Here is a 26,471-nt window from a genome sequence, read left to right as displayed (position 1 = left end):
GCCGGATGTGGTGGTGTATGCCTGTAATCCCAGCTATTCGGGAGGCTGAGGCAGGAGAATCGCTTGAACCTGGGAGGCAGAGGTTGCAGTGAGCCGAGATTGTGCCACTGCACTCCAGCCGTGGACACAGAGCAAGACTCTGTCTCAAAAAAAAAAAAAAAAAAAAAGCCTTATTACCTATTACTTGATGCATCATGTCTGGCTTTCAACCAAAAAATTATAAAGCATGCCAAAAGGTTAGAAAAAACACAATCTGAAGAGCCATACCAGCAACTGAACCAGACGAAGATCTGGCAGGAGTGCTGGAATGATCAGACCAGGAAATTAAAACAACTATGATTAACATGCTGAGGACTCTAATGGAAAAAAATAGACAACATTCAAGAACAGATAGATAATATAAGCAGAGAGATGGGAACTCTTAAGATTTGAAATGCTAGAAATAAAGAAAAAAACACTCACAGAAATGAATGCCTTTGATGGGCTTATCATTCGTCTACTTGGCCAAGGAAAGAAACAGCCTGATAATATGTCAATAGAAACTTCCTAAACTGAAATGCAAAGAGAAAAAGGAATGAAAAAAAAAATTGGGACAGAATATCCAAGAACTGGAGAACAATATAAAAAGTGTCACATGTGGCCAGGTGCGGTGGCTCATGCCTGTAATCCCAGTACTTCGGGAGGCCGAGGCGGGCACATCATGAGGTCAGGAGATCGAGACCAGCCTGGCTAACATGGTGAAACCCCATCTCAACTAAAAAATACAAAAAATTAGCCAGTGGTGGTGGGTGCCTGTAGTCCCAGCTACTTGGTAGGCTGAGGCAGGAGAATGGTGTGAACCCGGGAGGCAGAGCTTGCAGTGAGTCAAGATCGCACCACTGCACTCCAGCCTGGGCAACAGAGCGAGACTCCATCTCAAAAAAAAAAAAGAAAGACCTCCAACTTTATTAAAAAAAGAAAAAAGAAAAAAGAAACCAAAGTATAAGAACAAAATTATGAGACTGACCCTTGGAATTAACTAGTGAAAAAGACATTTTAAGGAGAGCAAAGAAGCATGAAGAATCTTATCAGTAAAATCTTTTATTTGGTTTATATTTCAAATGTAATTTAAAAAGTTTATAAGCCAGGAAATTCAATAATATGAAAGCAAGGAGAAACTAAGTTGCACCATTTAGCTAAGCTCAGGGACAACATTCATTTATAATAAATCAAAAAATTTGATTTTTTTCATGCCATCAGTTGTACTTAAACATATTCATCATATTTCAGTTGCAAAAGATGGTGAAGAACTCAAGCTGAAGAGGTGTCTGCTGAATTTTGTTGCTTCGGTAACAGCTTTTCACCTATAAAGGACACACAAAGAAGAGTTTTGAATTTTCTTAATGTACTTTTATAATTTTTAATACACTTTTAATTGCAGAATTATTTTTGATTGATGGAAAAGTTGCAAAGATAGTACAGCGAGCTCTCATGTATCCAGCACCCAATTTTCCTGTTGGTTAACATCTTACATTACTATGGGAGGTTTGTCAAAACTAATGAACCCATACTGATGCATTATTACTAATCAAAGCCCATACTATCTTCAGAATACTCAGTTTTTACCTACTTTAATTTTCTGTTCCAGCATCTCATCCAGCATACCACATTACATTTAATTGTCATCTTCTCTTAGGCTCCTCCAAACTGTGACTGTTTCTCAGCCTTTCCTTGTTTTTGATGACCTCGACAGTTTTCAGGAGGAATAGTCAGGTATTTTGTGGAATGTGCCTCAGTTTAGGTTTGTCTGATGTTTTTCTCACGGTTAGACTGGAGTTAAGAGGTTTCGGGAGGAAGACCACAAAGGTAAAGTGCCATTCTCATCACATCAAATCAGGGGTGCAAACTGTCAATATGACTTATTACCAATGATGGTGACATTGATTACCTGGCTCAGGTCATTGTGTCAGGTTTCTCCATTGTGGAGTTACTCCATACAGTATAGAGAGTGTACTTGTATGCTGTACTTTTCATGCTGTACTTTTTGGAAGGAAGTCACTATGCAAACCCCCACTTCAGGGTGGGGAATCATGCCGCTCTCCTTGAGGAAGGAGTATCTACCTAAATATCTGGAGTTCTGTATGGGAGATGTGTCTCTCCCCCCATACAGAAATTCTCCTGCCGCTTCTTCGCTCTTAAAATTCCCAGTTTTCCCTGCTTTCAACATACATACTTTTTTTTTTTCAATTTTCAAATTTTATTCAATCATTTATGTCAGTATAAACTCATAGATATTTTACACTTTGGGTTATAATCTAACATGACCTTATTTTGTTCCTCAAAGTGTTCCAGTTTGGACTATGCGGAGCTTTTCCAGTGGATTCCTATGTCCTTCGTCTCAATCTATTTTAACAAAAATCATGTTGTTATTCCTTGCTCTTTCTCTCGTTTCTCCCCATTTCGATATCTGTATGTCTAAAGTTTTATTGCCAGTGAGTGATGTAGGGTCCAAGTTGATGAGGAGGAGTCAGGACCGCCAGGGTATTTTACTTCAAACCCATCTAAAGATTCAGTGAGATATTTTCCCTGAGGTTAAAGAAAACACTTGAGCTATCAGGACTCATTACTATGAATGTGTGGGTAGATATTTGATCCAAATTATTTCATGTATTTATTTAAGTAAACAGTGTTGGAATGGTCTAACTCCCCATCTTTGCTTCTGGCCTCATCCTGTACAGTCTGTACTATATACTACTATTAAATGAATATTTATTATTTTTAAATTTTATTTATTTTTATTTTTACTTTTTAGTAGAGATGAGGTCTCGCTGTGTTGCCCAGGCTGATCGCTGGTGGTGAACTCCTGAGCTCAAGTGATCCTCCCACCTCGGCCTCCCAAAGTGTTGGGATTATAGGCATGAGCCACCGTGCCCAGCCTTAGATTCGTATTTCTAAAGAGTAGTTCTATTCATTTACTTCAAGCCTGCGATAATTTCCCAATTCCTACCAAGTCATTAGCTTAGTATTCAGACATTGCATGCTAAGGCCCCAGCTCACTTTTTAAAATCTCTTATTTTTCATTATTTTTCTATTTATGCCATATGTTCTAGCCAAGTTGCACCTAAGCTCATAAAGATATTTTCTCTCTTTTTGCCTCTCTAGTTTCATTAATATTGCTGATTAGAAGCAACATTCCATTTCTTTTCTTTTCTTTTTCTTTTCCTTTTTTTTTTTTCTGAGACAGGGTCTTGTTCTGTTGCCCAGGCTGGAGTGCAGTGGTGTGATCATAGCTCACTGCAGCTTCTACCTCCCAGGCTCAAGTGATCCTCCCACTTCAGCCTCCCAAGTAGCTGGGACTATAGGCGTGCACCACCACATCTAGCTAATTTTTGTATTTTTTGAAGAGACAGGGTTTCAACATGTTCCCCAGGCTGGTCTCGAACTCCTGGGTTCAAGCAATCCTCTTGCCTTGGCCTCCCAAAGTGCTGGGATCACAGGCGTGAGCCACTGCACTCAGCCTCCATTTCTATTAATTAAAACCACATCTTGAGTCAGTGATCCTCTGTTTGCCCCCTTCTGATTTACTTACTCCCTTGACCATCTTGCTGTGTGCCCTGGGAGGCGACCTGTGGACTACAGTGACACTTTGCTGCCCTCTGCCTTTCTGGTGGGTTCAGCCAATGGGAAACCCAGAAGGACATCTGAAAGTGAGGTCAGGGTACTTTTTCAGTTCTGTAGGTTGCCTCGGGCTGCTCACAACCCTCTCTTAAGAGGATACTGTTTCTTTCAGGGCAGGCTTCTTCACAGGGCTCTCTCCTTAAGGATTCAGTTCACTGCTCCCTCTTCTCCTCCCTGGGGCTGTTGCCAGACAGGTTATTACACCATCCCTTGTCATTTCCCTACAATGCCCCATCCACACCTTTATAATTAGTCTTCATTAAATCCTTGAACTATCACAGTTTGAGTGCCATCTGTTTCTTGTTGTGAACTAATACGCACTTCCCGTTTAGAATTAAAAATCACTGCTTTCAAGTAACTTTCACTTATACATCTTACAAGACGTGATCTTTTCCTCCTCTGAACATAAAATACTGCTTCGTCTATAGGCATTAATTGAATTCTGCATTTCAGCTAGGGGTTTGTCTAATCCCCCTTTTTTAGTATAAATTCTATAATGACAGAGGGACTAGCTTATTTATCTTGCTCCCCAACCCTACCACAATACCTAACAGTATCTTACCTAGTCTTAGATATTGATACATTGATACATTACTTGCTAAGATAATATATACTTGATCCTAGATCCTTGATACATTACTTGCTAAGTAAATGAACGTTTGTTTACGTATCTCCCAAGAGTTATTTTTATTAACCTATACAGAGCGCTTATCACTTCAGGAAGGAAACTGCATATTACAAAGAGCAGAAAAATTGTGTTCTTCCCATAGTCAAGATATATTCTACAGGGGATGGAGTAAATCATGTTGATTTCTACTTAACTACATCCTCAATAGATAGTCCTGAGAAAAATTAGTTGAAAATGACTTGATTGAATTTCAGATGGTGAATTCTATATAACATTTCCAAACATTCTAAATTCTATGTTCACCTCTTTCGAAGTTCAACTTCTCCAATAGGAGTTTCTATTTAACCTCACCTTGCTATGATAGATGCTTTATGCCACAATCAATCCAAATATCATACAGTATGTTATTTTCATTGCTCTTCTATTTTATAATTATTTACCAATTCCTTTTGTCAACTTGTTTGTCTTAGCAGGGAACATGTTTTCTAATTCTTCTGTATCTCGCCATACTCTGGTATTTTACAAGTGGTAAGTGCTTCCTTAATAGATCACCAGAATTCTGAGAAGTTTAGAAAATTCACCATTCCTTTATTTACTAAAATATGGTTTCAAAGTATAGAGCTATCTTCTTCATAAGAAGAAAATTAAAGCCAATCTTGATATTATGATAGCACTTCAGGAGACTTAAGAAATAGTTATTGCTGAATTATTCAAAACAATGAATAATTGACAAAGTCTTTAGTGATATTTCTAAAAACCCACATATTCTGAGAGGCATGTTTGCATTGACTCACCATCAGTTTTTAGAAAGTACGCATGGCTCTCCTTCTGTTGATATCTCTCTTGATTTGGCAAAGAGTACAAGGAGGACAGCAAAGGGTTGCCATATAGTCATCACAAATAGATCCCTGTTTGAAAACCAAAAAGAAATAAAAATATAAAATTCACCTATTTGGAATTAAGACTTGCCACATCTTGAAGAGAAGCAGAAGGCACTGATCTTTCAGATTCGGAGTTTGGATGAATACATTTAGGAAAATGTTACCTCACTTTTTCATATAAATGTTGTCTCATTTTACGACAGAAAATATTTTTCTATAATTTACGTTTCTGAAAACGTAAGGAGATGTCCAACCAAACTATCAAGTATGAGAGTTAAATATCTTTAGGAAGTAGAATTTCAAAACTCTTTTCTCCTGGACCTCCTCTCTGTCATAGGAAGTTAGTAGAGGATGTGCTCCACCGAAATACAGGTGTAAACCAAGAAAGAGGAAGATAAGAAGAAGGAGTCTAATACAGGAGAGAAGCTAATGGAATCTCCAGGGTCATGGTGAAGGGAGATCCCAGGATGAGAGCTAAGCACTAGGAGTAATGGGCAACTAGTTTAAAAGGTAGTAAGACTGGAAGTGATTTCATCATGAAGATGAAAATGATAAAACATCTATGTGTTGAAGGTGTTGGGAAGAAATTTAGAAAACTGGTGAACAATTTGGGGTTAAAGGACTCACAAGTAAATGGAGGAACAATACTAACAAAAACTCAATAATTACCGATACCAGGAAAAACAAAATTGAGCAGAAAAAGCAATCATATTTACTACACGACTCAGCTTTGAAGTTGAATAAAACAAATATAAGTATCATAACGTAAACACTGAATATGGAATTAACCATATAACTATATCGGAAAGAATGGGGTAGGGGGAGAGGGCACATGTGTGTGGTGGGGGAGGAGGAGAAAACAGAACTAAATTCACATCTTCCCTAGTGGGAGGTTAACAGATAATGCCTCTAACTAAAAGTCAAGAAGTAGCAATACAAGTGTGTGATTTGGAGCTGTGGAGGAAAATTCCCAAGACATCAGCTCTAGGGAAGAAGTAAGGAAGAAACTTTTGGGGACTACTTTGTAAAATTAGATGATTTTAAAAACACTTTGTTTCAGGGTTTTGATAAATAAAAAAATTGAAGCTGCATTAGAAAACAGTGGCATTTACATTCCTGGCATTTAATAGACTTGAAACTGAACACAGTCATGGGCAGGGCACTAGATGAACCCTCACCTCCATCAAGTGCAGGGTCTGCAAACTATATCAAGCACTGATCTTAGGAGCAGTTTAGGGAGGGTCGGAACCTTGTAGCCTCCAGCTCCATGACTTCTAAACTATAATTTCTAATCTTGTGGCTAGTGTTAGTCCTACAAAGGCAATCTAGTCGCCAGGCAAAAGGGAGGTCTGCTTTGGGAAAGGGCTATTACCATGTTTGTTTAAACCATAAACTACGTTTCTCCCAAAGTTAGTTCAGCCTACACCCCGGAATGAACAAGGACAGCTTGGCGGTTAGAAGTAAGATGGAGTCAGTTAAGTTAGATCTCTTTCACTGTCTCAGTCATAATTTCGCAAAGGCAGTTTCACCGCCTCAGCCTCCTGAAAAAGAGTTTCAGGCTAGGACTACAGGCGTGCTCAACTGCACCTAGCTGAAACTATTTTATATTTTCACTTAAAAATATTTATCATTTTGTGAATTACAAAAAAGAAATGCTTATTGACAGCACTTGTGAACAAAATTTAAATAAAAATTAAAACAATTTTAAATGCATGCTATAGATAATTTTAATGACAAATTGAAACACAGAACAATATTAAGTGAAAATAACAATCTAATCCCTTTCTACCCAATGTTACCACCAGAGATAAACTATTAATAATTTGCTGTGTATCCTCTTTCCTTAGATTTTGTTCTATGCCTATGACTCATATAAATATAGATGAGACGAAGATACAGCTATGGACATAGACATACAGAGTTTGGCATTTCAGGAGTTCTTTTGTTTTTTAAAAATGAGGTCATACTATCCTGTAACTTATTTTTCCTACTTGATATATGATAGCCAATACTGTAAAAAATTTCTATGTCTTGTTTTGTGTCCTTAAGAGCTAAATCTTGTGACCATATGGGGATACTTTCTTTTGGTTTCCACCATCCAGAGGACAGGAATTTGGGGGTTCATGTCATAGTTAGTCCAAAAAATTTTTCTTGAGCAGATAAAAGCCTTGTAAGCTTGAAATTGGCTTCTTTAGGCTCCTTCTGGAAAAAGCAGTAGAAACTGCTCAATGCTATATAGCTCAGCAGCTAAGGCTTTATCTTTTTGACAGCAGTGGCCTGGGTTCAATTGTTGGCTTCTGGAATGATTCCTTTCTGGTTTGTTATTTGTGTGACTTTGCCATTTATTGAGGTGTTTTTCCACCAAAGGAGAGCTTCTGATTTCCCCTCTTGAATTTTCCTTTCTCTGAACTACCTTGTAGAGATTGTAAATCTCGTAAAAAAGAAACTGTTCACCATGTCCTTGAGGAACCTAGGAGGTTACCTTTGGTAAAGTTCAGAAACCAGAAATATTGGCCGCTTGGCATGGCTAAATTCGTGTAATAAGCTATCTGAAAGGATTTATTTTTTAAAGAGTACTATGATTAAAAATCAGCTTAATTAAAAGTGGATAAACAAGCTATAGGTATATTTAAAAGGCCTTTATGTTTTTCTCTTCTTAGAACTTGTTTTTCTGAAAAAAGATTTTTTTCTTCTCAGTTGACCGAATTATTTTTTTCCATTTTTTTTTTTGACTTGTCATCCTTAAGGCACATGAGAGGCCCTAAGATAACTTCTGGTAGCCTAGGACTCATTGGGAAAAACAGAGAAGGCACCAGAGACCACGTTTTGGAAAAAAAACACTTTTCCTCATGAAACCCCAGGAACTGGATAGACCCAAAGTGGATAGATCCTTCTCAAAATCAAAGGCCCTGTTCTGTCTTGCACTGCGTTATGTGACGGTTTTGAGTTTGCGGGGGGCGGGGGGGGGGGGGGGGGGGAGGTATCAGCAATTACTTTGCATTATGAGAGAGCTTTGGTGTATAATAACTAGGTAGGAAATGTACCTTTAAGGGGTGTCTAATAGTAGTTATGGACGGATACTTGACTCTGCACACTTGGATCAGAGAAGCATGCTCTTGGCCACCTGGAAGATAAGGCAACATCCTCACCCCTCATTGGGAGATGAGACTCTCATGAGGATGGGCTGATTACAAAATGGGCTGATTGGCTTTAGGTTGCCTTGCAATGAAAGGCACAGTTGGTAAAAGCACTGCATTGTCTTCTCCTGTAGTGTTTCCCACCTTTTGGGGATCGAGAAACCAGTATAAAACGGCACCTTTAACTTTGGAGATCTGTCTTGCCTTCAGCTGTTCATTTGCTACTTATTTGGTCCTAGAAACGCATGCTGTCCCGGCCCTGTTCCTCCAAGGGCTCCACCCTGAAGCCAGTCATCCAATTAAGAAACTGGCAAATGAAAAATCTTACAAGTGCCCAATCTTCTGTCTGTCTGTATTTATATGTGGGGTGTGTGTGTGTGTGGATGTGTATGTGTGTGTGTGTGTGATGTTTATATATAAAAGAGCTCTGATTAATTGGCTTAGAAAAAAGCGCTTAAATAAAATATTTTGTCAGAAAAATAGAAACTTTAATGCCTTTTTGTTCACGTGGCTTTAGTAATCTTTTGGAAATAAGGACAGTTTTAAAGATTATTGGTAAAATAAGTTGTCTTGAAAATGTAGACATTTGCCCTAAATTAAGGTCAGATTTGCTAAATGCTTTAAGGTCAAACTGTTTCTTTGACTTTTGAAAATTGTTTGATTTACCTACTTTGGAGGCTTAGATAATATATAAGGCCTAGGGACATATGGAGAGCCATGCCCGCTAGCTATGCTAAAAAGAGTCTGACCTTATCTTCATTTCTGTCTAATGTCCTAGGCTCCACCCCTAATACATAATTAAAATCTCTTACTTATCAGAGTTTTCACTAAAAATAAAAGTTGCTAAGAATTAATATTGTAACATGTAACTGAGACCACTGGAGAAACGGTTTTACATACAAGGTGTGTAGGCAATGTGTTTTTGGTAAAAGATTATAAGAAGGCATAGGAATATGGCTTTTGTTGAAGGGAATGTAATTTTGTCTAGTTTTGAGGGTTTTTTTTTTTTTTGAGATGGAGTCTCGCTCTGTCACCAGGCTAGAGTGCAGTGACGTGATCTCGGCTTACCACAACCTCCGCCTCCTGGGTTCAAGCGATTCTCCTATCTCAGCCTCCTGAGTAGCCGGGACTACAGGTGCGCGCCATCATGTTCAGCTAATTTTTGTATTTTTAGTAGAGATGGGGTTTCACCATGTTGGGCAGGATGGTCTCAATGTCCTGACCTTGTGATCTGCCCACCTTGGCCTCCCAAAGTGCTGAGATTACAGGCGTGAGCCACCGAGCCGGGCCTGAGGGTTTTAAAGATTGTCTTAACCTAAAAGAGTAACGGGATGAAACTGAAGGTTTAAGCAAAGTGAAAAGGGTTCGTAAAGGGTTGATCTTGTAAAAAATTCTGTGGGTATAAACAAGTTGGCCAAGAGCTAAAAAAAATTATTTAGCATTTTTCCATAGGTTAAAACATTAAAATCACACTGATGTGGGGCCAGAATCTGGGCCCATGTGTCCAAATAACAGGATTTTCTTAGAAAATCGATTTTCTGTTTGATGGAAAATTATAAAGCATTCTGAAAAGTTTATGAAAATCTTACCTTACGGTCAAACTAATTAAAACTGGATAGATATATACAATTTCATGTAAAAACTAGCTTTAGCATTAAAGATGCACTGATGCAAACATGAAATTTGGTTTTCTCTTTCAAAGATGATTTTTATGTAATGTTAAAAGATAATGAAAGAGTTTTGTTTCCTCCTTTGGGTAAATGGCAGGCAAAAAAAGCAGGACAGAAAGAAGAGACAGATTCAGCTGGCTTCATGCTATCTTCATTGAGTCTTATTTGGAAAGCTAAGTCTCCTCTATTAGAATAAAGGTTGTTTTTATTTTTATTTTTTTGAGTTATTTTTGCCAAATGAATGACTTATGGTGACTTGGGATTCTATTTTGTGATATCTGGTGTTTTAAACCTTTGATATTTGACAAACTTTCCAAAATCAAATTATAAATTATGTCTCTTTCTAACCTAATATTTAGATATTAGGTCCTCTAAAGTCTCAAAATGGCTTATTTGGTACAAAAATCACACAGGAAGCATTGTCAAATATCAAATGACTTTCTTTGGTCTATATTTGTGCAAATGTGTTATTGGTGTATGTTCCAAAATTATATAAAACTGCTATAATTCTACATGTTAACAATAATAATTATAATTATTATGTTAAATGACTGTGTGCCACAGAAGTAAATTTCCTTGTCAATTGTGCCTTTAACTGAGGCTGCCCTAAAATGTTTTTGTCATCCACAGACAATTGTTTTCTCACTTTGGGTCCTCTTTAAAAGATGATTTTATAATCAGCTATAATTTTTTTTTTTTTTTTTTGAGATGGAGTTTCATTCTTGTCCAGGCTGGAGTACAATGATGCAATCTCGGCTCGCTGCAATTTACAAATTGAAGGTTTGTGGCAACCCTGCATCAAGCAAGTCTAAGGGTGCCATTTTTTCCAGTAGCATGTGCTCACTTCGTGTCTCTGTGTCACAGTTTGGAAATTCTTGCAATATTTCAATTTTTTTCATTCTTATTGTATCTGTTATGGCCACCTGTGATCATTAAGAGTTTGATGTTACTATTTATTTTGGGGCACCATGAACTGCACCCATCCATATAAGATGGTGATATAGTTTGGATGTTGTCCCCACCCAAATCTCACATCAAATGTAATCCCCAATGTTGGAGGTGGGGCCTGGTGGAAGGTGACTGGATCATAGCAGCAGATTTTCCCCTTAGTACTGTGTTCCAGTAGTGAGTGAGTTCTCATGAGATCTGGTTGTTTTAAAGTGTATAGCAGAGGCTGGGCATGGTGGCTCACACCTGTAATCCCAGCAATTTGGAAGGCCAAGGCAGGCAGATCACAAGGTCAAGAGATCTAGACCATCCTGGCCAACATGGTGAAACTCCATCTCTACTAAAAATACAAAAAAAAAAAAAAAAAAAAAAAATTAGATGGGTGTGGTGGTGCACGCCCGTACTCCCAGCTACTCAGGAGGCTGAGGCAGGAGAATCACTTGAACCTGGGAGGCAGAGGTTGCAGTGAGAGGAGATCACACCACTGTACTCCAGCCTGGTGACAGAAAAAAAAAAAAATGTGCAGCACCTCTGTCCCCCTTCCTCCTGCTCCAGTCATGTGAAGTGCTGTCTCCCCCTTTGCTTTCTGCCATAATTGTAAGCTTCCAGAAGTCTCCCTAGAAGCAGATGCCACCATGCTTCCTATACAGCCTGTGGAACCATGAGCCAATTAAACCTCTTTTCTTTATAAATTACCCAGTCTCAGGTACTTCTTTATAGCAATGAGAGAACGGACCAATACCGACAGCAAATTTAATTGATAAATGTGTGTATTCTGACTGCTCCACTGACCAGCTGTTCTGTTCTCCTATCTCTCTTCCTCTCCTTGGGCCTCTCTATTCCCTGAGACACAACAATACCAAAATTAGGTCAACCAATAACCCTACAATGGCCTCCTAAATGTTCAAATGAAAGGAAGAGTCACATATCTTCTACTTAAATCAAAAGCTAGAAATAATTAAGCTTAGCGAGAAAATCATATTGAAACCAGAGAGAGGCTGGAAGCTAGTCCTCTTGTGCCAAATGGTTAGCCAGGTTGTGAATGCAGTGGAAAAGCTCTTGAAGGAAATTAAACGCTACTCCAGTGAACATACAAATGATAGGAAAGCAAAACGACCTTATTGCTGATCTGGAGAAAGTTTGAGTGGTCTGGATAGGAGATCAAACCAGCCACAACATTCCCATAAGTCAAAGCCTAATCCACAGCAAGGCCCCAATGCTCTTCGGGTTCTATGAAGGATAAGAGAGACAAAGCTGCAGAAGAAGCTGGGCGTGGTGGCTCATGCCTATAATCCCAGCACTTTGGGAGGCCGAGGTGGGCAGATCACGAAGTCAGGAGATTGAGACAATCCTGGCCAACATGGTGAAATCCTGTCTCTACTAAAAATACAAAAAAATTAGCTGGGTGTGGCGGCACATGCCTGTAATCCCACCTACTGGGGAGGCTGAGGCAGGAGAATCGCTTGAACCCGGGAGGCAGAGTTTGCAGTGAGCCAAGATCATGCCCCACTGCACTCCAGCCTGGCGACAGAGCGAGACTCCATCTCAAAACAAAAACAAAAACAACAAAAAAAAGAAAGCTGCAGAAGAAAAGTCTGAAGCTAAAAGAGGTTGGTTCATGAGGTTTAAGGAACAATGTCTTCTCCATAACATAAAATCACAAGGTGAAGCAGCAAGTGCTGATGGAGAAGGTGTACCAAGTTATCCAGAAGGTCTAGCTAAGATAATTGATGAAGGTGGCTACACTAAAAAACAGATTTTCAACGAAAAAGAAACAGCCTTATTGGAAGAAGACGCCATCAAGGAAATTCAAAGTTAGAGAGGAGAAGTCTGTGCCTGTATTCAAAGCTGCCAAAGACAGGCTGACTCTCTTGTTAGGAGATACTGCAACTGGTGACTTTAAGTTGAAGCCAATGCTCATTTACTATTTGCAAAATCCTAGAGCCCGTAAGAATTATTCTAATCACTTTTCTTTCCCCCACCCCATGAGAAAAAAAATATTATGCTAAATCTGCCTGTGCTCTATAAATGGAACCACAAAACCTGATGACAGCACATGTGTTGGCAGCATTGTTTACCAAATATTAAGCCCAGTATTGAAACCTATACTCACAAAGAAAGATTATTTTCAAAATATTACTGTTCACTAACAATGTACCTAGACATCCAAGAACTCTGATGAAGACAAAGAGATTAATGTTGTTTTCATGCCTTCTAAAAGAACACCTATTCTGCAGCCCATCAAGGAGTAATTTTGATTTTCAAGTCTTATTATTTAAAAAAAAAAAAACTTTTGAAGGCTGTAGCTGCCATAGACAGTGATACCTCTGATGGATCTAGGGAAAGTAAATTGAAAATCTTGTGGAAATGATTAATAATTTTAGGTTTCATTAAGAACATTCATGATTCCTGGCCAGGCGTGATGGCTTACAGCTGTAATCCCAGCACTTAGGGAGGCCAAGGCAGGTGGATCACTTGAGGTCAGATCAGCCTGGTCAACATGGTAAAAACCCATCTCTACCAAAAAATAAAAATAAAAAATTAACTGGGTGTGATGGTGCACATCTATAGCCCCAGGTACTCGGGAGGCTGAGGTGGCAGAATCGCTTGAACCTGGGAGGGGAAGGCTGCAGTGAGCCTAGACGGCACCACTGCACTCCAGCCTGGGTGACAGAGTGAGACCCTGTCTCAAAAAACAAAACAGAAAAACATTCATGATTCCTGGGGGGAGACCAAAATATCAACATTAACAGGAGATTGGAAGAAGTTGATTCTATCCCTCATGGATGACTTTGAGGTGTTCAAGACTTCAGTAGAGAAAGTAACTACAGATGTGGTAGAAACAGCAAGAGAACTAGAATTAGAAATGGATCCTAAAGATGTCACTGAATTGCTGCAATCTCGTGATAAAACTTGAGGAGTTACTTCTTATGGATGAGCAAAGAAAGCTGTTTCTTGGCCGGGCATGGTGGCTCAAGCCTGTAATCCCAGAACTTCGGGAGGCCGAGGTGGGCAGATCATGAGGTCAGGAGATTGAGACCGTCCTGGCTAACACGGTGAAACCCCGTCTCTACTAAAAATACAAAAAATTAGCTGGGCGTAGTGGCAGGTGCCTGTAATCCCAGCTACTTGGGAGGCTGAGGTAGGAGAATGGCGTGAACCCGGGAGGAGGAGCTTGCAGTGAGCCGAGATCGTGCCACTGCACTCCAGCCTGGGCGACAGAGCAAGACTCCCTTTCAAAAAAAAAAAAAAAAAAAGAAAACTGTTTCTTGAGGCTGGGTGCGGTGGCTTATGCCTGTAATCCCAGCACTGTGAGGCCGAGGTGGGCAGATCACAAGGTCAAGAAATCCAGACCATCCTGGCCAACATGGTGAAACCCTGTCTCTACTAAAAATACAAAAATTAGCTGGGCGCAGTGGCGGGTGCCTGTAGTCTCAGCTACTTGGGAGGATGAGGCAGGAGAATCGCTTGAACCTGGGAGGCGAAGGTTGCAGTGAGCCGAGATCGCATCACTGCACTCCAGCCTGGCAACAGAGTGAGACTCCGTCTCAAAAAAGAAAGAAAGAAAGAAAGAAAGTGGTTTCTTGAGATGGACTCTACTCCTGGTGAAGATGCTGTGACCATGGTTGAAATAATAACAAAGGATTTAGAATATTCCATAAGCTTAGTTGATAAAGCCATAACAGGGTTTGAGAGGACTGAATGCAATTTTGAAAGAAGTTCTATTATAGGTAAAATGCATAGAAATCTTTCCTTTCATGAAAGGAATGGTCAATAAATGAGGCAGACTTCATTGTTGCCTTATTTGTTTTTTGTTTTTGTTTTGTTTTGTTTGAGATGGAGTCTTGCTCTGTTGTCCAGGTTGGAGAGCTGAGGCGCAGTCTGGGCTCACTGCAGCCTCCCTCCTGGGTTCAAGCAATTCTCCTGCCTCAGCCTCCCGAGTAGCTGGGATTACAGGCACCTGCCACCACGCCTGGCTAATTTCTACATTTTTAGTAGAGAGGTGTTTCACCATGTTGGCCAGGCTGGTCTCTAACTCCTGACCTCAAGTGATCAGCCCTCCTGGGCCTCCCGAAGTGCTGGGATTATAGGTGTGAGCCACCACGCCCAGACCATTGTTGCCTTACTTGCAGAAATTGCCACGGTCATCCCAACCTTCAGTATCCAGCACCCTGATCAGTCAGCAGCCACCAACATTGAGGCAAGACCCTCCACAGGCAAAAACATTATGAATTGCTGAAGATTCCGATGGATTATTATTAGTAGTTTTTAGCCGTAAAGTATTTTAAAATTAAGGTACATACGTTGTTTTTCAAGACATAATGTTATTGCATACTTAATAGACTATAGTGTAATATAAGCATACCTTTTATGTGCACTGGGAAACCAAAAAATTCATGTGACTTGCTTTATTGCAATATTCGCTTTATTGTGGTGGTCTAGAACTAAACCTGTATATCTGAGGTTTGCCTGTATATATATATATGTGTATACACACACACATGCACACAAGCACACACACATCCACTCCCAATCTTATTGGTTCTGTTTCTAATGCACTTAGGAGAACCCTAAGTAATATAATCTCTCACCTACACAAAGTGGAGTTGGTGTAATGGAAAGTGTATGAATGGACAGTTAGAAATGAGTATCTTTCTCTATTATTATCTTTGAAGGAATTACTCCACCTCTTAAAACTTTAAAGTTCTCTTTGGCAAAATGTTGTGGACCTACCCGCTTTGCAGAGATGATGTGAGGAGTAAGTGAGATAATACATGTAATGCATCCATGGCACAGTAGATCCTACATAAGCCTCTTCCATGGTATGACATCCATTGCAAATACAAGTTATCTATTTTCTCAGGTTTTCAACAGAAACCTAGAAGGAGGCCACATAACCAGAAGATCTGTTGCTACAACTGAATGCAAGATTGCACATGCTAGGGAACTCTTATCAATCAATTTCAGAAGATGTATACATCAAATGATCTCCATGTTTATGATAATTATTTTGAATGTGGTTGCATATTTGAGTGAGACGGTATGGTAAGAGACTCACAGGGATGCCATATCGGGTCCTGTAGAGAGTCCTCATTGCGACGCTTGTTCCACACAGACAGCATTCATTCATATCAGCTGCAACTTGACACCCAAGGCACGGGAAACAAAATGTGCCACAGAGACCTAGACACATGAAACCAAGGGTACACGTTACTCCACTCTGCCCCTGCTACAGCTGAAAGTTTAGCTTGCTTTCACAAATGGCAGTCCAAGTCATGGGGCCTTGGCCACATAGCCTGCTGCTAAGTCCATCTTCAATGTTTCTGTTCAGCTTTGCATCAGTTTCTCCCTCCACCCGCAAATCATTTCAGGAATGACCACGCCTTTGCAAAGTATATCATTCTTGTCATAGTTCTGCCTTCATTCATTTGTTCATTGATGAGGTAAAACTTATTCATTTTCCAGACATTATCCTCAGTACTGACAGTGCCCCTGGCTCGTCTAGTAGTGAAGGCAGATCATAGGGAAAGTTCTCCAACAGAAAGGTGTTTAAAATACCAACAGGTCACCCAGAAAAATGGGGCCTACAAGGCCCTGAGTAGGAAATGCTGTTTGAGCTGACTATTGAAGGATGATTAGATGTTTTAAAGGTGGACAAAAAGGAAAAGAGCCTCTTCGAGGTAATCTGGCATATCCTGGCAAAGGCTAGTGTTGATTCAATGTGGCTGGAGCCCTGGGATGGGATGAGGATTTAACTGGGGATTGAGGCAGGTTGGGGACCAGGTGATGAAAAACGGTGAGTGTTAAGAGTGTGTCACGAGAGTTATGAGGAACCCACTGAAACATTTTAAGAGGGGAGAATAATTTGATCAGATCTACATTTAGGAAAATTTGCTATTAAGCAATTAAGCTTTGACTGGAACTTGTGTATTCATTTAATTGGGTAATAATAATACTAGGGGTGAGAGGGTTAAAATGTTCATCTTTAGAAAGTTTCACCAACGTAGTCTAATTCTCACTTTGATTTGCAGATGTTGAACTGGTGTCCTGAGAGGCTTAAGTCGTCACCCCAGACAATGAGAGTGAAAAAACAAACCCAATTGTTTCATTCCCTAGGTAATTTTCCCTTGCTGTGCTACTGAGTGTGTAATTCTTTTTTTATTTTTATTTTATTTTATTTACTTATTTATTTATTTATTTATTTATTTTTTGAGATTGAGTCTCACTCTCTTGCCAGGCTCGAGTGCAATGGCGCGATCTTAGCTCACTGCAACCTCCACCTCTCGGGTTCAAGCAATTCTTCTGCTTCAGCCTCCCGAGTAGCTGGGACTACAGGCACCCACCACCATGCCCAATTAATTTTTGTATTTTTTAGTAGTGACGGGGTTTCACCATCTTGGCCAGGCTGGTCTTGAACTCCTGACCTTGTGATCTGCCCGCCTTGGCCTCCCAAAGTGCTGGGATTACAGGTGTGAGCCACCACACCCAGTCTGAGTGTAATTATTAACACATTCAAAGTTCAATTTCAGGCCAGGCATGGTGGCCCATGCCTGTAATCCTAGCACTTTGGAAGGCCAAGGTGGGCGGATCACTTGATGTCAGGAGTTTGAGACCAGCCTGGCCAACATGATGAAACCCCGTCTCTACTAAAAACACAAAAATTTGCTGGATGTGGCTGTGCGTGCCTGTAACCCCAGCTACTCGGAGGCCAAGGTAGGAGAATCACTTGAACCACAGAGACAGACATTGCAGTGAGCGGAGATTGCACCACTACATTCTAGCCTGGGTGACAAAGTGAGACTGTGTTTCAAAAAAACAAAAAGCAAAAACAAGGTTCAATTCAACTCTCATTCAAAGTCAATTTCAACTTTAAAGGATAATGTATTTTATTTTCTTGTCTTAGAGTACTATGTGGACCAAGACAAGCAAATAGACTTCAGAGCAAGTTTTCTGTAGGTGGGTTTGTTTGTTTCTTGGTCATTATTGAGAACTAAGCACCTTGCTCCTCTCTGCAACGCCCATCACACCCCAAACTTCCTTTCCTCCAAGTTCATTTAGAGACATCTCTAAGTAAGAGATCTTTTAGAGAGATCTTATAAAAAGAAAACAGCCTGGGCGCGGAGGCTCATGCTTGTAATCCCAGCACTTTGGGAGGCTGAGGCTTCGAGACCACCTGGCCAAATGGTGAAAACTGTGTCTATTAAAAAACAAAAATACCAGGTGTGGTGGCGGCCTGGAACCACTACTCGGAAAAAAAAAAAAAAAAAAGAAAGAAAGAAAGAAAAAGAAAACAAAGCAGTCAGAGATTTTTTTTTTTCCCAGTGACAAGCTAATTGCCTCCAGAATTCTTTACTCTCAGGTGTGTAAAAAACCTAAATATATACATTAAAATAGTTCTTCTCTGAACGCATATGGAAACCATGAATCTATCCCTTGGGTACTGGACACAATGTAACTATAAATTAATGAGGTTAATTTATATGTTGCAAGAACAGTGTTTCTAAAGAAATCAGGTTCAACTTGGAATTTTTAAATTAATGTAAGGTCTATTTAGTCAGGCCAGACCTGCTCGTTGTTAGAATCAATCAGCTCTGTTGCTATTATCTTAACCCAGAACCTACTTTGGGAGTAAGACTGTTCTTTGAAGGGCTGGAGAAAATTAACTTATCCATACGGAGGCTTTTTTTTTTTTTTTTTTTTTGCTAAACATACTATTGCCTGACATGCAGAGTGCCTGTAATAAGTTAGAAACTTTTTCTACACAATAAGGGAGGAATGGGGGAAGGATTGAGTCATTGGTAATTCACCTCGGTATCAAATAAGGGGGTTCTTTCCCCACACACTTACAGACTCCGCAGTCGCTGAAACAGTCACACATGCCTGTCTGCCAGTTGGAGTTCTGGGGGGCCGGACCGGGACCGATTCCAGGTTGGGTCACAACGACCACGGGCGCCTGAGCTTGCATTTTCAGTGCAGGGCCTTAAAAGCAGTGGACTGAAAAGGCAGAGTGGTGTTAGAAATCTCTGCTGTGGGGTGGGGGGAGGGGAGAGGGATAGCATTAGGAGATATACCTAATGTAAATGACGAGTTAATGGGTGCAGCACACCAACATGGCACATGTATACATATGTAACAAACCTGCACGTTGTGCACATGTACCCTAGAACTTAAAGTATAATAATAATAATAAAAAATATATATATATATAAAAGAAATCTCGAGGTTGCTCTTTAAAGGCCCACTTTAGGGGCAGGATGCTGAGGCAGTGTAGAGGAAGTTGCTCTGTTTGAAGAACAGAATTTCTATCTCCACCCTTCACAAGATAGAGACCCTGGGGGTGAGAGGAAGGAATTCACCGAACTGGGCCGGGCGCGGTGACTCACGTCTGTAATCCTGGCACTTTGGGAGGCCGAGGCGGACGGATCATTTGAGGTCAGGAATTCGAGACCAGTCTGGCCAGTATGGAGAAACCCCGCCTCTACTAAAAATGCAAAAAATTAGCCAGGCTTGGTGGCGCATGCTTGTAACTCCAGCTACTCGGGAGGCCGAGGCAGGAGAATCGCTTGAACCGGGAAGGTGGAGGTTGCATTAAGCCGAGGTCATACTTCTGCGCTCCAGCCTGGGCGACAGAGTGAGACTCCATCTCAACAAAACCCCCCAGAACAAAAACCACAGAATTCACGGAACTGGGAAGGTGAACAGTTGCTTCTCGTGGGGTAAGGGAGCTGAAGAGTGTTGCTCGTGTACTGTTTTTAGACAGATACCTGGTATTCACACAGGCAGCGAAACAAACGAGCAACCTGTGATCATAGCCGAAAGTGGTGAATTATGGAAAACAGCATTCTCCAAAATGGCATCATCCTAAACTTTTGTGTATATCCCCTCTTCTTGTTCCTAATTTATTCTTTTTGTTTTGGACTGATTTCCGATGAGCAATCCTTTTCAGTCTTCCCACTTCCTGACTTGTCCTTCACTTCGTATTTACTGGGAGCCTGCAATCCTGTGTCAGCGCTGGCCTGACGGGCCCTGCTGTGTGGTAGGGGCAGTTTATTAAGAAGTACATTTGGTAAGGTTACTCCTCATTTCTCTACATCATGAGAGGCAGTGTAGGGTCATGGAACATGAATTAGATTCGGAGTGAGAGCGGCTTTGCCCAAGTCTTAGTTTCTGAAACTGTGATCTTAGACTCATCATTTAACTAGTCATTTAAATGTCCACTTATTAATCTGTAAAATGGGGTTTCTGACCTACCCACCTTACAGGCTCATTCTAAAGAATTTGTCTTTAAATAAAAATACCATGAACTGTATTCAGAACAGCTGAAGCTTATTTTAAATGTATTAGATGTGTCCTTCTATAGACATTAAAGTGGTTTTGGCTTCTGCTTGGTTTTTTTAAAAAATGTGCCATAATAGCTGGTCATTGCTTTTTTGTACTAAAAGAGGGAGGCGGATTCATCCGTGGATCCCAGAGCAAACAAGATTTTCTGCAAAAGAAGTTTCCAGTAAGTGAACAAAAAACCAGGGGGTCCGGCTGAGCCGATCATTCAGGGCGTGCATGAGCCGCGGATGTGTACGTGGCGGTGGAGGGGCCCCTGTTGAGGGGCAGAGCCGGCGGGTGATGGATGAGGCGAACGTGTGCCTGGCAGCTCAGGGAGGAGGATCGAGGAGGCGGAGAGCCCGCCTGGCTCCTCCCCAGTTGCAGGACAGGTCTGAAGCACGGGCTTCAGGAGGCGGGGAGTGAGTGGGTGGGCTTCTTACCTTCTCCGCCCGCTCTGCGCTCGGGAAGGGGACTGTGAGCGGCAGCTGCGCGCTGGGCTCTCGGATCAACCCTCAACCCCCTGGCATTACGCCTCCCGCCAGCGCCGCTCTGGGACCCCTGGGTCTCCTCTGCTGGGACCAGACCTGCCTGCCGGTAAATTCTTAGAGCAGCCCGCGCAGAATCTATCCCAAGGAGAACGCCCATTGTTGCTGGGACAATCAGGGAACTGCGCCTGCGGATGGCTGCCCTCGGGGGACCACTCGCCGGGGCGGCGCGCCGCTGGGGACTTGGCGTGAACCCGGCAGCGGGCGCGCGGTCTCGGAGCCCAGCCCCAGCGGCTGGCGCCAGGAGCCGCAGCGGTGGGCAGGGCTGGCGCCGCTCCCTCCCGGGCACCCGCCGCTCTGTCGCTCAGGGCGCCCAGGCTCACCGGGCATTTCTAAATTGTAAAAAGTTTTTATCAGCTCGTATGGGCTGAGCAACGCTGGGATCGGAAAGTAAGACTAGAAACTATCACCCACCCCCTCCCCCGCCCGCTGATTTGAATGCTTATTAGATGGACCCTGGATTCTAGTCTTGGTGTACGCGCCCACGTGTAAGAGGAAGCAACCACAGCTCTCTAGACACACTCATGCCGCCAATCTCATGAACTAAGAGGTAAGGACCTTGCAAGGATTCCGTTTTCGTCACTCACCCCTTTTACAATAATTAGCTTGGCTTTGGGAAAAGTTAAGTCCCAAATCCCCAACACTGAGGGTAAGCTCCACAAAGGCAGGGAATTTTGTGGGCCAAGTTCACTGAGGTGTCTCAAAACCTTAGCTCGGGACCTGGTACACAGGAGGAGCTCACTAGCGCCCCCGCCACCACGCTCTCCGCTTCCCGGCTGGCTGAGGCCGTGCGTGATGCAGGCTCCAGATGGTGCACAGCAAACAGTGGCGAGAGCCCAGCCCTGGAAACGCAAACAAGGCTAATGTTTCAACTGACTCTTCAGACCTCCACAGGTGGGGCCCAGATCTTCCTTAAATCCCAACTCCAGTACTAACATGGTCGAAACCATATTTTTGGGTGATGGCTTCCCACATTTGGAATCCTGGAGGAAGAAGCATTACAGGAAATGCTAGAGAATATGTATTCAAATTTCTTCTGCATTTCATCTTAGTTATCAAATACCAGAAAAAATATGAAAGGCTAATTATCAGTAATGTCAAGTGGCTATCCCTAGGTGATTGACTGATAGACTTTTTGTTGTTGTTGTTTTATGATAAGGTCTCTTTGTTGTCCAGGCAGGAGTGCAATGGCACGATCATAATTCGCTGCAGCCTGGAACTCCTGAGCTCAAGTGATCCCCCCACCTCAGCCTCCTGAGTAGCTGAGATTACAGGCGCACACCACCATGCCTGGCTAATTTGTTTTCGTTTTCTGTAGAGATGGGGGTCTCACTATGTTGCCCAGGCTGACCTTGAGCTCCTGGCCTCAAGTGATCTTCCTGCCTTGGCCTCCCAAAACACTGGAATTACAGGTGTAAGCCGCCACCCATGGCCGATAATTTTTTTTATAATTAGCATTTATTTCTTTTATAAGCAAAACAAGAAATATACTTTTCAGAAACAAAAAGCAAATCCAGTGACTAGAAAAAAAAATTTTAAGGGGTCATACATGGCCAGGCACGGTGGCTCATGCCTGTAATCCTAGCACTTTGGGAGGCCGAGGCGGGTGGATCCTCGGTGACAGAGCGAGACTCTATCTCAAAAAAAAAAAAAAAAAAAAAAGGAGGGGGCAAGTCATACAAATGATACTATAGCTGTTTGTATTTTCTTTCCCTCTTGGCCCCTAGCCAATGCTTGGCATGAAACTGGTATTCAATAAATAAAGATGATCCTACAACTCTTTCAGAGGAAAAACATGTTCATTTAACACCCTTATTTTTTCAAGAAGCCTATATTGTGATTTTTAATATAATAACAGCAATCTGAAGATTTCAGAATAAAAACCTCCCTGCAATTATTTAATTGTTTTTCCTTTACTTGACTGTCTTTACTTAGTGTATGGCATATGTGTTTTTGTATTCAGATTGGCTAATGTTAGACTTCATAGCAGTTTGAATCCTGAACATTTTCTGAGTGCCTTTGAAATCCACTCAGTGGCCATCTCTATATTCTATAGTAAGCAGCTGTATCGGCTGGGCGTGGTGGCTCACGCCTGTAATCCCAGCACTTTGGGAGGCTGAGGTCGGGAGTTCGAGACCAACCTGAACAACATGGAGAAACCCTGTCTTTACTAAAAATACAAAATTAGCTGGGTGTGGTAGTGCATGCCTGTAATCCCAGCTATTCGGGAGGCTGAGGCAGGAGAATCGCTTGAATCTGGGAGGTGGATGTTGTGGTGAGCCGAGATCGCGCCATTGCATTCCAGCCTGGATGACAGAGCGAGACTCCAACTCACAAAAAACAAACTCTCTCTCTCTCTCTATATATATATATATAAAAGCTGTATCTCAAATATCCATATGCTAACTGCCAGTTAGTTTGTGTCAACATTACTTCCTCCATGTAGTAGCCTCAACAGTCTTTAGCCCAACAGTCAACATTGTTTCTGTTTCCTTCACTGCTTTTGTACTTTTGACTTCCTCTTTTGAATGTGGGAGATTGCAGGGATCCAGGTGCTTCTGTGAATGTTAGCACTAGCAACTGGAGCAGAATGGGGGGCCCCAGGAGGTTTCTGATGCTATCATAAGTTCTTTTCTAGCACAGATTACCTATATTGGTGGAGAAGTCTACTCGGCTTATCCCTGCATAGAAGAGTAGTCCTAAAGGGAACTGCTATCCAGGACTTCCATCTGTCACTTCTAGCTTATTCTAAAAAGAGTCTAATAACTTCTCCTGTGAGATATCTTATTCAAAGAAATACTTTGTTGAAAGTTATAAAACTGAGATGAGAAAGCAAACACACTCATTTGTACGCGCCTCTGTGATCATTTAAAAATTCAAGGTATCTTTTAAGTTGCAACAAATGTAAAACAGAAATGTAAAATTGTTCCTTGTTCCAAACAACCGCAATTCTCTGCTTCAGCCATGAAGTCTTTAGCCTTAGCCATTCAAGGTAAAAGGTCAACAATAAGTGGAGAGAAAACTTCCTTGAAAATCTAGAGTTCCTAAGACCTTAGGTACCAGCTTGTCTCCTTAGTTCAGTGGTCCTCAAAGCTTACTATTAGTAAAACCGCTTGGACTGCTCTTTAACGTGTAGATTTCTAGACACTGCTCAGAGATTGTGACTTAGAATGAGCTAGGGTTGAGGAATCTGTACAATGTAGAATTCTACACACTGTTCAGAGATTGTGGTTTAGATAGAATGAGCTAGGGTCTAAGAATCTGTAACTTGCACCTGCAGGGCTGCTGCCCTTATGCCATAGGGTTTTGTCCTATGAACTAGAAAAAGGTGGCCCTTCTCACAGACATGGCTTGGTGAGCACGTAGCTGCTTTGGTGAGAATTCGAAAAACAGTATACCTTCCTCCAGCGCGATGAAGCCCATGGTAGACCCTCGCGCATTCCCAGGAGCACATTCCAAACTAGCTCCTCTCCCTTCAGGTGCGGGCCTGTGCAGTATCCTGGGCACTTCATGAGATTTTAATGCCAGTGGCCTTGCAGAGCACACTTTGTAACCCACGACAAGTGGCCTTATTTTTCTTCTGTTACTAATAACTACAGATCCAATTTAATTCAGCAAATATTTTATTGAGTGCCAGGGTGTGTAAAAGTGTTGTGCTGGATTTGGTAAGGGCTAAGGAGATGCCTGAGGTTTCCCATCTGTGGCCAGCCGTTCTGCCCGTTGTGGTGTGACCACACAGCTGTTTTGTTCCATGCCATCTTTAACCCCACAGGAGCAGAGAGAGTGATAAAAAAAGTTGGCAGGGGCCACCTTAGAAAATGCAGGAAAAGTGGGGCCAGGAGGTAGTGAAATGGGAATCTTGGTGGGCAAGCTTTGGAGAATGAGACTAGAATACCTTTCTTTAGGAAGTTCTGTGGAATGGTCTCAATGTCAGGAAATCTTGCAATATTTGGCTGATATTTTACACACCTTAATTTTATCTATTAGTTAAGAATCAATCTTGTATTTGTCTCTCCTTTCTATGAGCACTTCACTCCTGAGGACAGCCCACTATCTTAATAAAATACGTTAATATTAGTATAATATGTGATATTAATTATAGTAATATTAATACATATTATTAATATTGATTAATCCAGACACGACATATTATTGAGATTTTTCTCTTCTTTCTACTGTTTATTGATGTTAAATTTCATTTTTTTGCTTTGATTGGAACATTTCCATTTCATAATCTCTCCATCTCTCTTTATACATATAAATGAAGCACCAGAATTTAATTTTGAAGCATTCTAGTCTGTTTTTCTTACTTTCATAGTGAGAATTCAAGAATTCTTATAATTCATTAGCTAAATCTACAAAATTCCATATCTTGCTTCTAAATACTTTGAATGGATAAAATAGAATATTTGTAAAGCAAAAAGAAAGTAGACCAGCATAAGTCAACATGCATACATATTGAAATAAAGAGTAAAATTAATGATCATGTTACTATATACAATGTATAATATGTGTTTGCTGCAGAAAGCAGCAATTGATGAGGATTCAAGGCTGGGATCTTACACTACTTTGAAAAGCCTGGCATTTGGCAAAATGCTTAGCACGAAATTGTTGAATTTGACTAAATGTGTAAATTTAAAGCAATTAGATAAGAAAACCTTAGTCTTTTAGCTGAAACTCAAAATATAACATGCTAAGAAAAAAACAAGAAAATCAAATAACTTTTAAAGACAGCTTTTTTTTTTCAATGCTAAGTTTTTAAAAGAAGTTCTTACTTGTAAAGTACTTACAATTATTAAACAAGGTTCCGAGCAGGAAATGTCTTGTGGCCTGGGAGAGAATCTCACCACAAATGAAAACTACGTGAAAGGGGAGAGGTAACTGTGTTTCTATCGCAGGGCATAGTACGTAGAACAGTTTCAGACGCTCTTATTGGCCAGCGTAATCCAGCAGAAGTGGTTTCAGTGTGTGTTTCTCTTATCTGGAGAATGAATGTATCTCTTGCCAAATAAGGTGTGTTTCTTTTCCTATATTGTGTTAGGTACACTGATAGGTCTTTTTAGTGGGGAAAGGATTTAATTCATTATATAGTTTGATTGGTTTTACATGTCTGGCAGAGCTTACTGTTTTTTGTGTGTGTGTTTGTTTTTTGTTATCTTTGTGGGGAAAAAAAGATCATTATTGTTTCGGATTATATAGTAGTTGGCATCTCAAGCATCCTTTAATGGTATCAACTTACAGATACTGAACATTAAAATAGGCCAAGCATTATCAATGACTCATTAATGACTTTGATAGTTAGGCCTTATTTTTCCAATTTTAGAGGTGAGGAAACAAGCTCAGATCCTGGAGTTGACTTTCAGAGGCCACATAGCTAACAAATTACTCACCTAGGATTTTAGCTCATGTCAGCTCAGCTCCAGACTATGGCTCTTTTTACGATGTTGCATCCAATTTCTTTGTACCTTTTTAATTATTCTTCTTATTGGTGGTATTACTATTTCTTTCTTTTGAAATTTTTATTCATAGTCTTTGAATTTCTGATTCCATAGTTTAAACTGTCAAAAGACAAAATTACAACAACTTTAGTTTAGAAGATGTAATTGCCTTTTATTTGCAATTCTAGAATCAAGCAACACATCATTCTATAAAATAGAATGAGTGTTCTGGTGAGTATGAAGAAA

The 26,471-nt window shown here is 40.9% G+C and overlaps 1 protein-coding gene across 1 annotated transcript; it reads right to left on the bottom strand.

Moving 5' to 3' along the window:
* Positions 1 to 1,050: 1,050 nt before the first annotated feature.
* Positions 1,051 to 25,651, bottom strand: PLAC8 (placenta associated 8). Its single transcript, XM_032148540.2, has 5 exons — positions 25,578 to 25,651; positions 18,770 to 18,916; positions 15,981 to 16,105; positions 5,080 to 5,193; positions 1,051 to 1,343 (listed from the first exon to the last, which is right to left on the bottom strand). The coding sequence occupies exons 2-4, from the start codon at positions 18,885 to 18,887 to the stop codon at positions 5,089 to 5,091; spliced, it is 348 nt and encodes a 115-aa protein (XP_032004431.1). The 5' UTR covers positions 18,888 to 18,916; positions 25,578 to 25,651; the 3' UTR covers positions 1,051 to 1,343; positions 5,080 to 5,088.
* Between the last annotated feature and the right edge of the window lie 820 nt (positions 25,652 to 26,471).

This window comes from Hylobates moloch, unplaced genomic scaffold, assembly GCF_009828535.3.
Source record: "Hylobates moloch isolate HMO894 unplaced genomic scaffold, HMol_V3 SCAFFOLD_2, whole genome shotgun sequence".
In the NCBI taxonomy this organism is placed as follows: Eukaryota; Metazoa; Chordata; class Mammalia; order Primates; family Hylobatidae; genus Hylobates; species Hylobates moloch.
The sequence above is the reverse complement of the archived record's forward strand: the minus strand, read 5'-3'. Positions and strand labels throughout refer to the sequence as shown.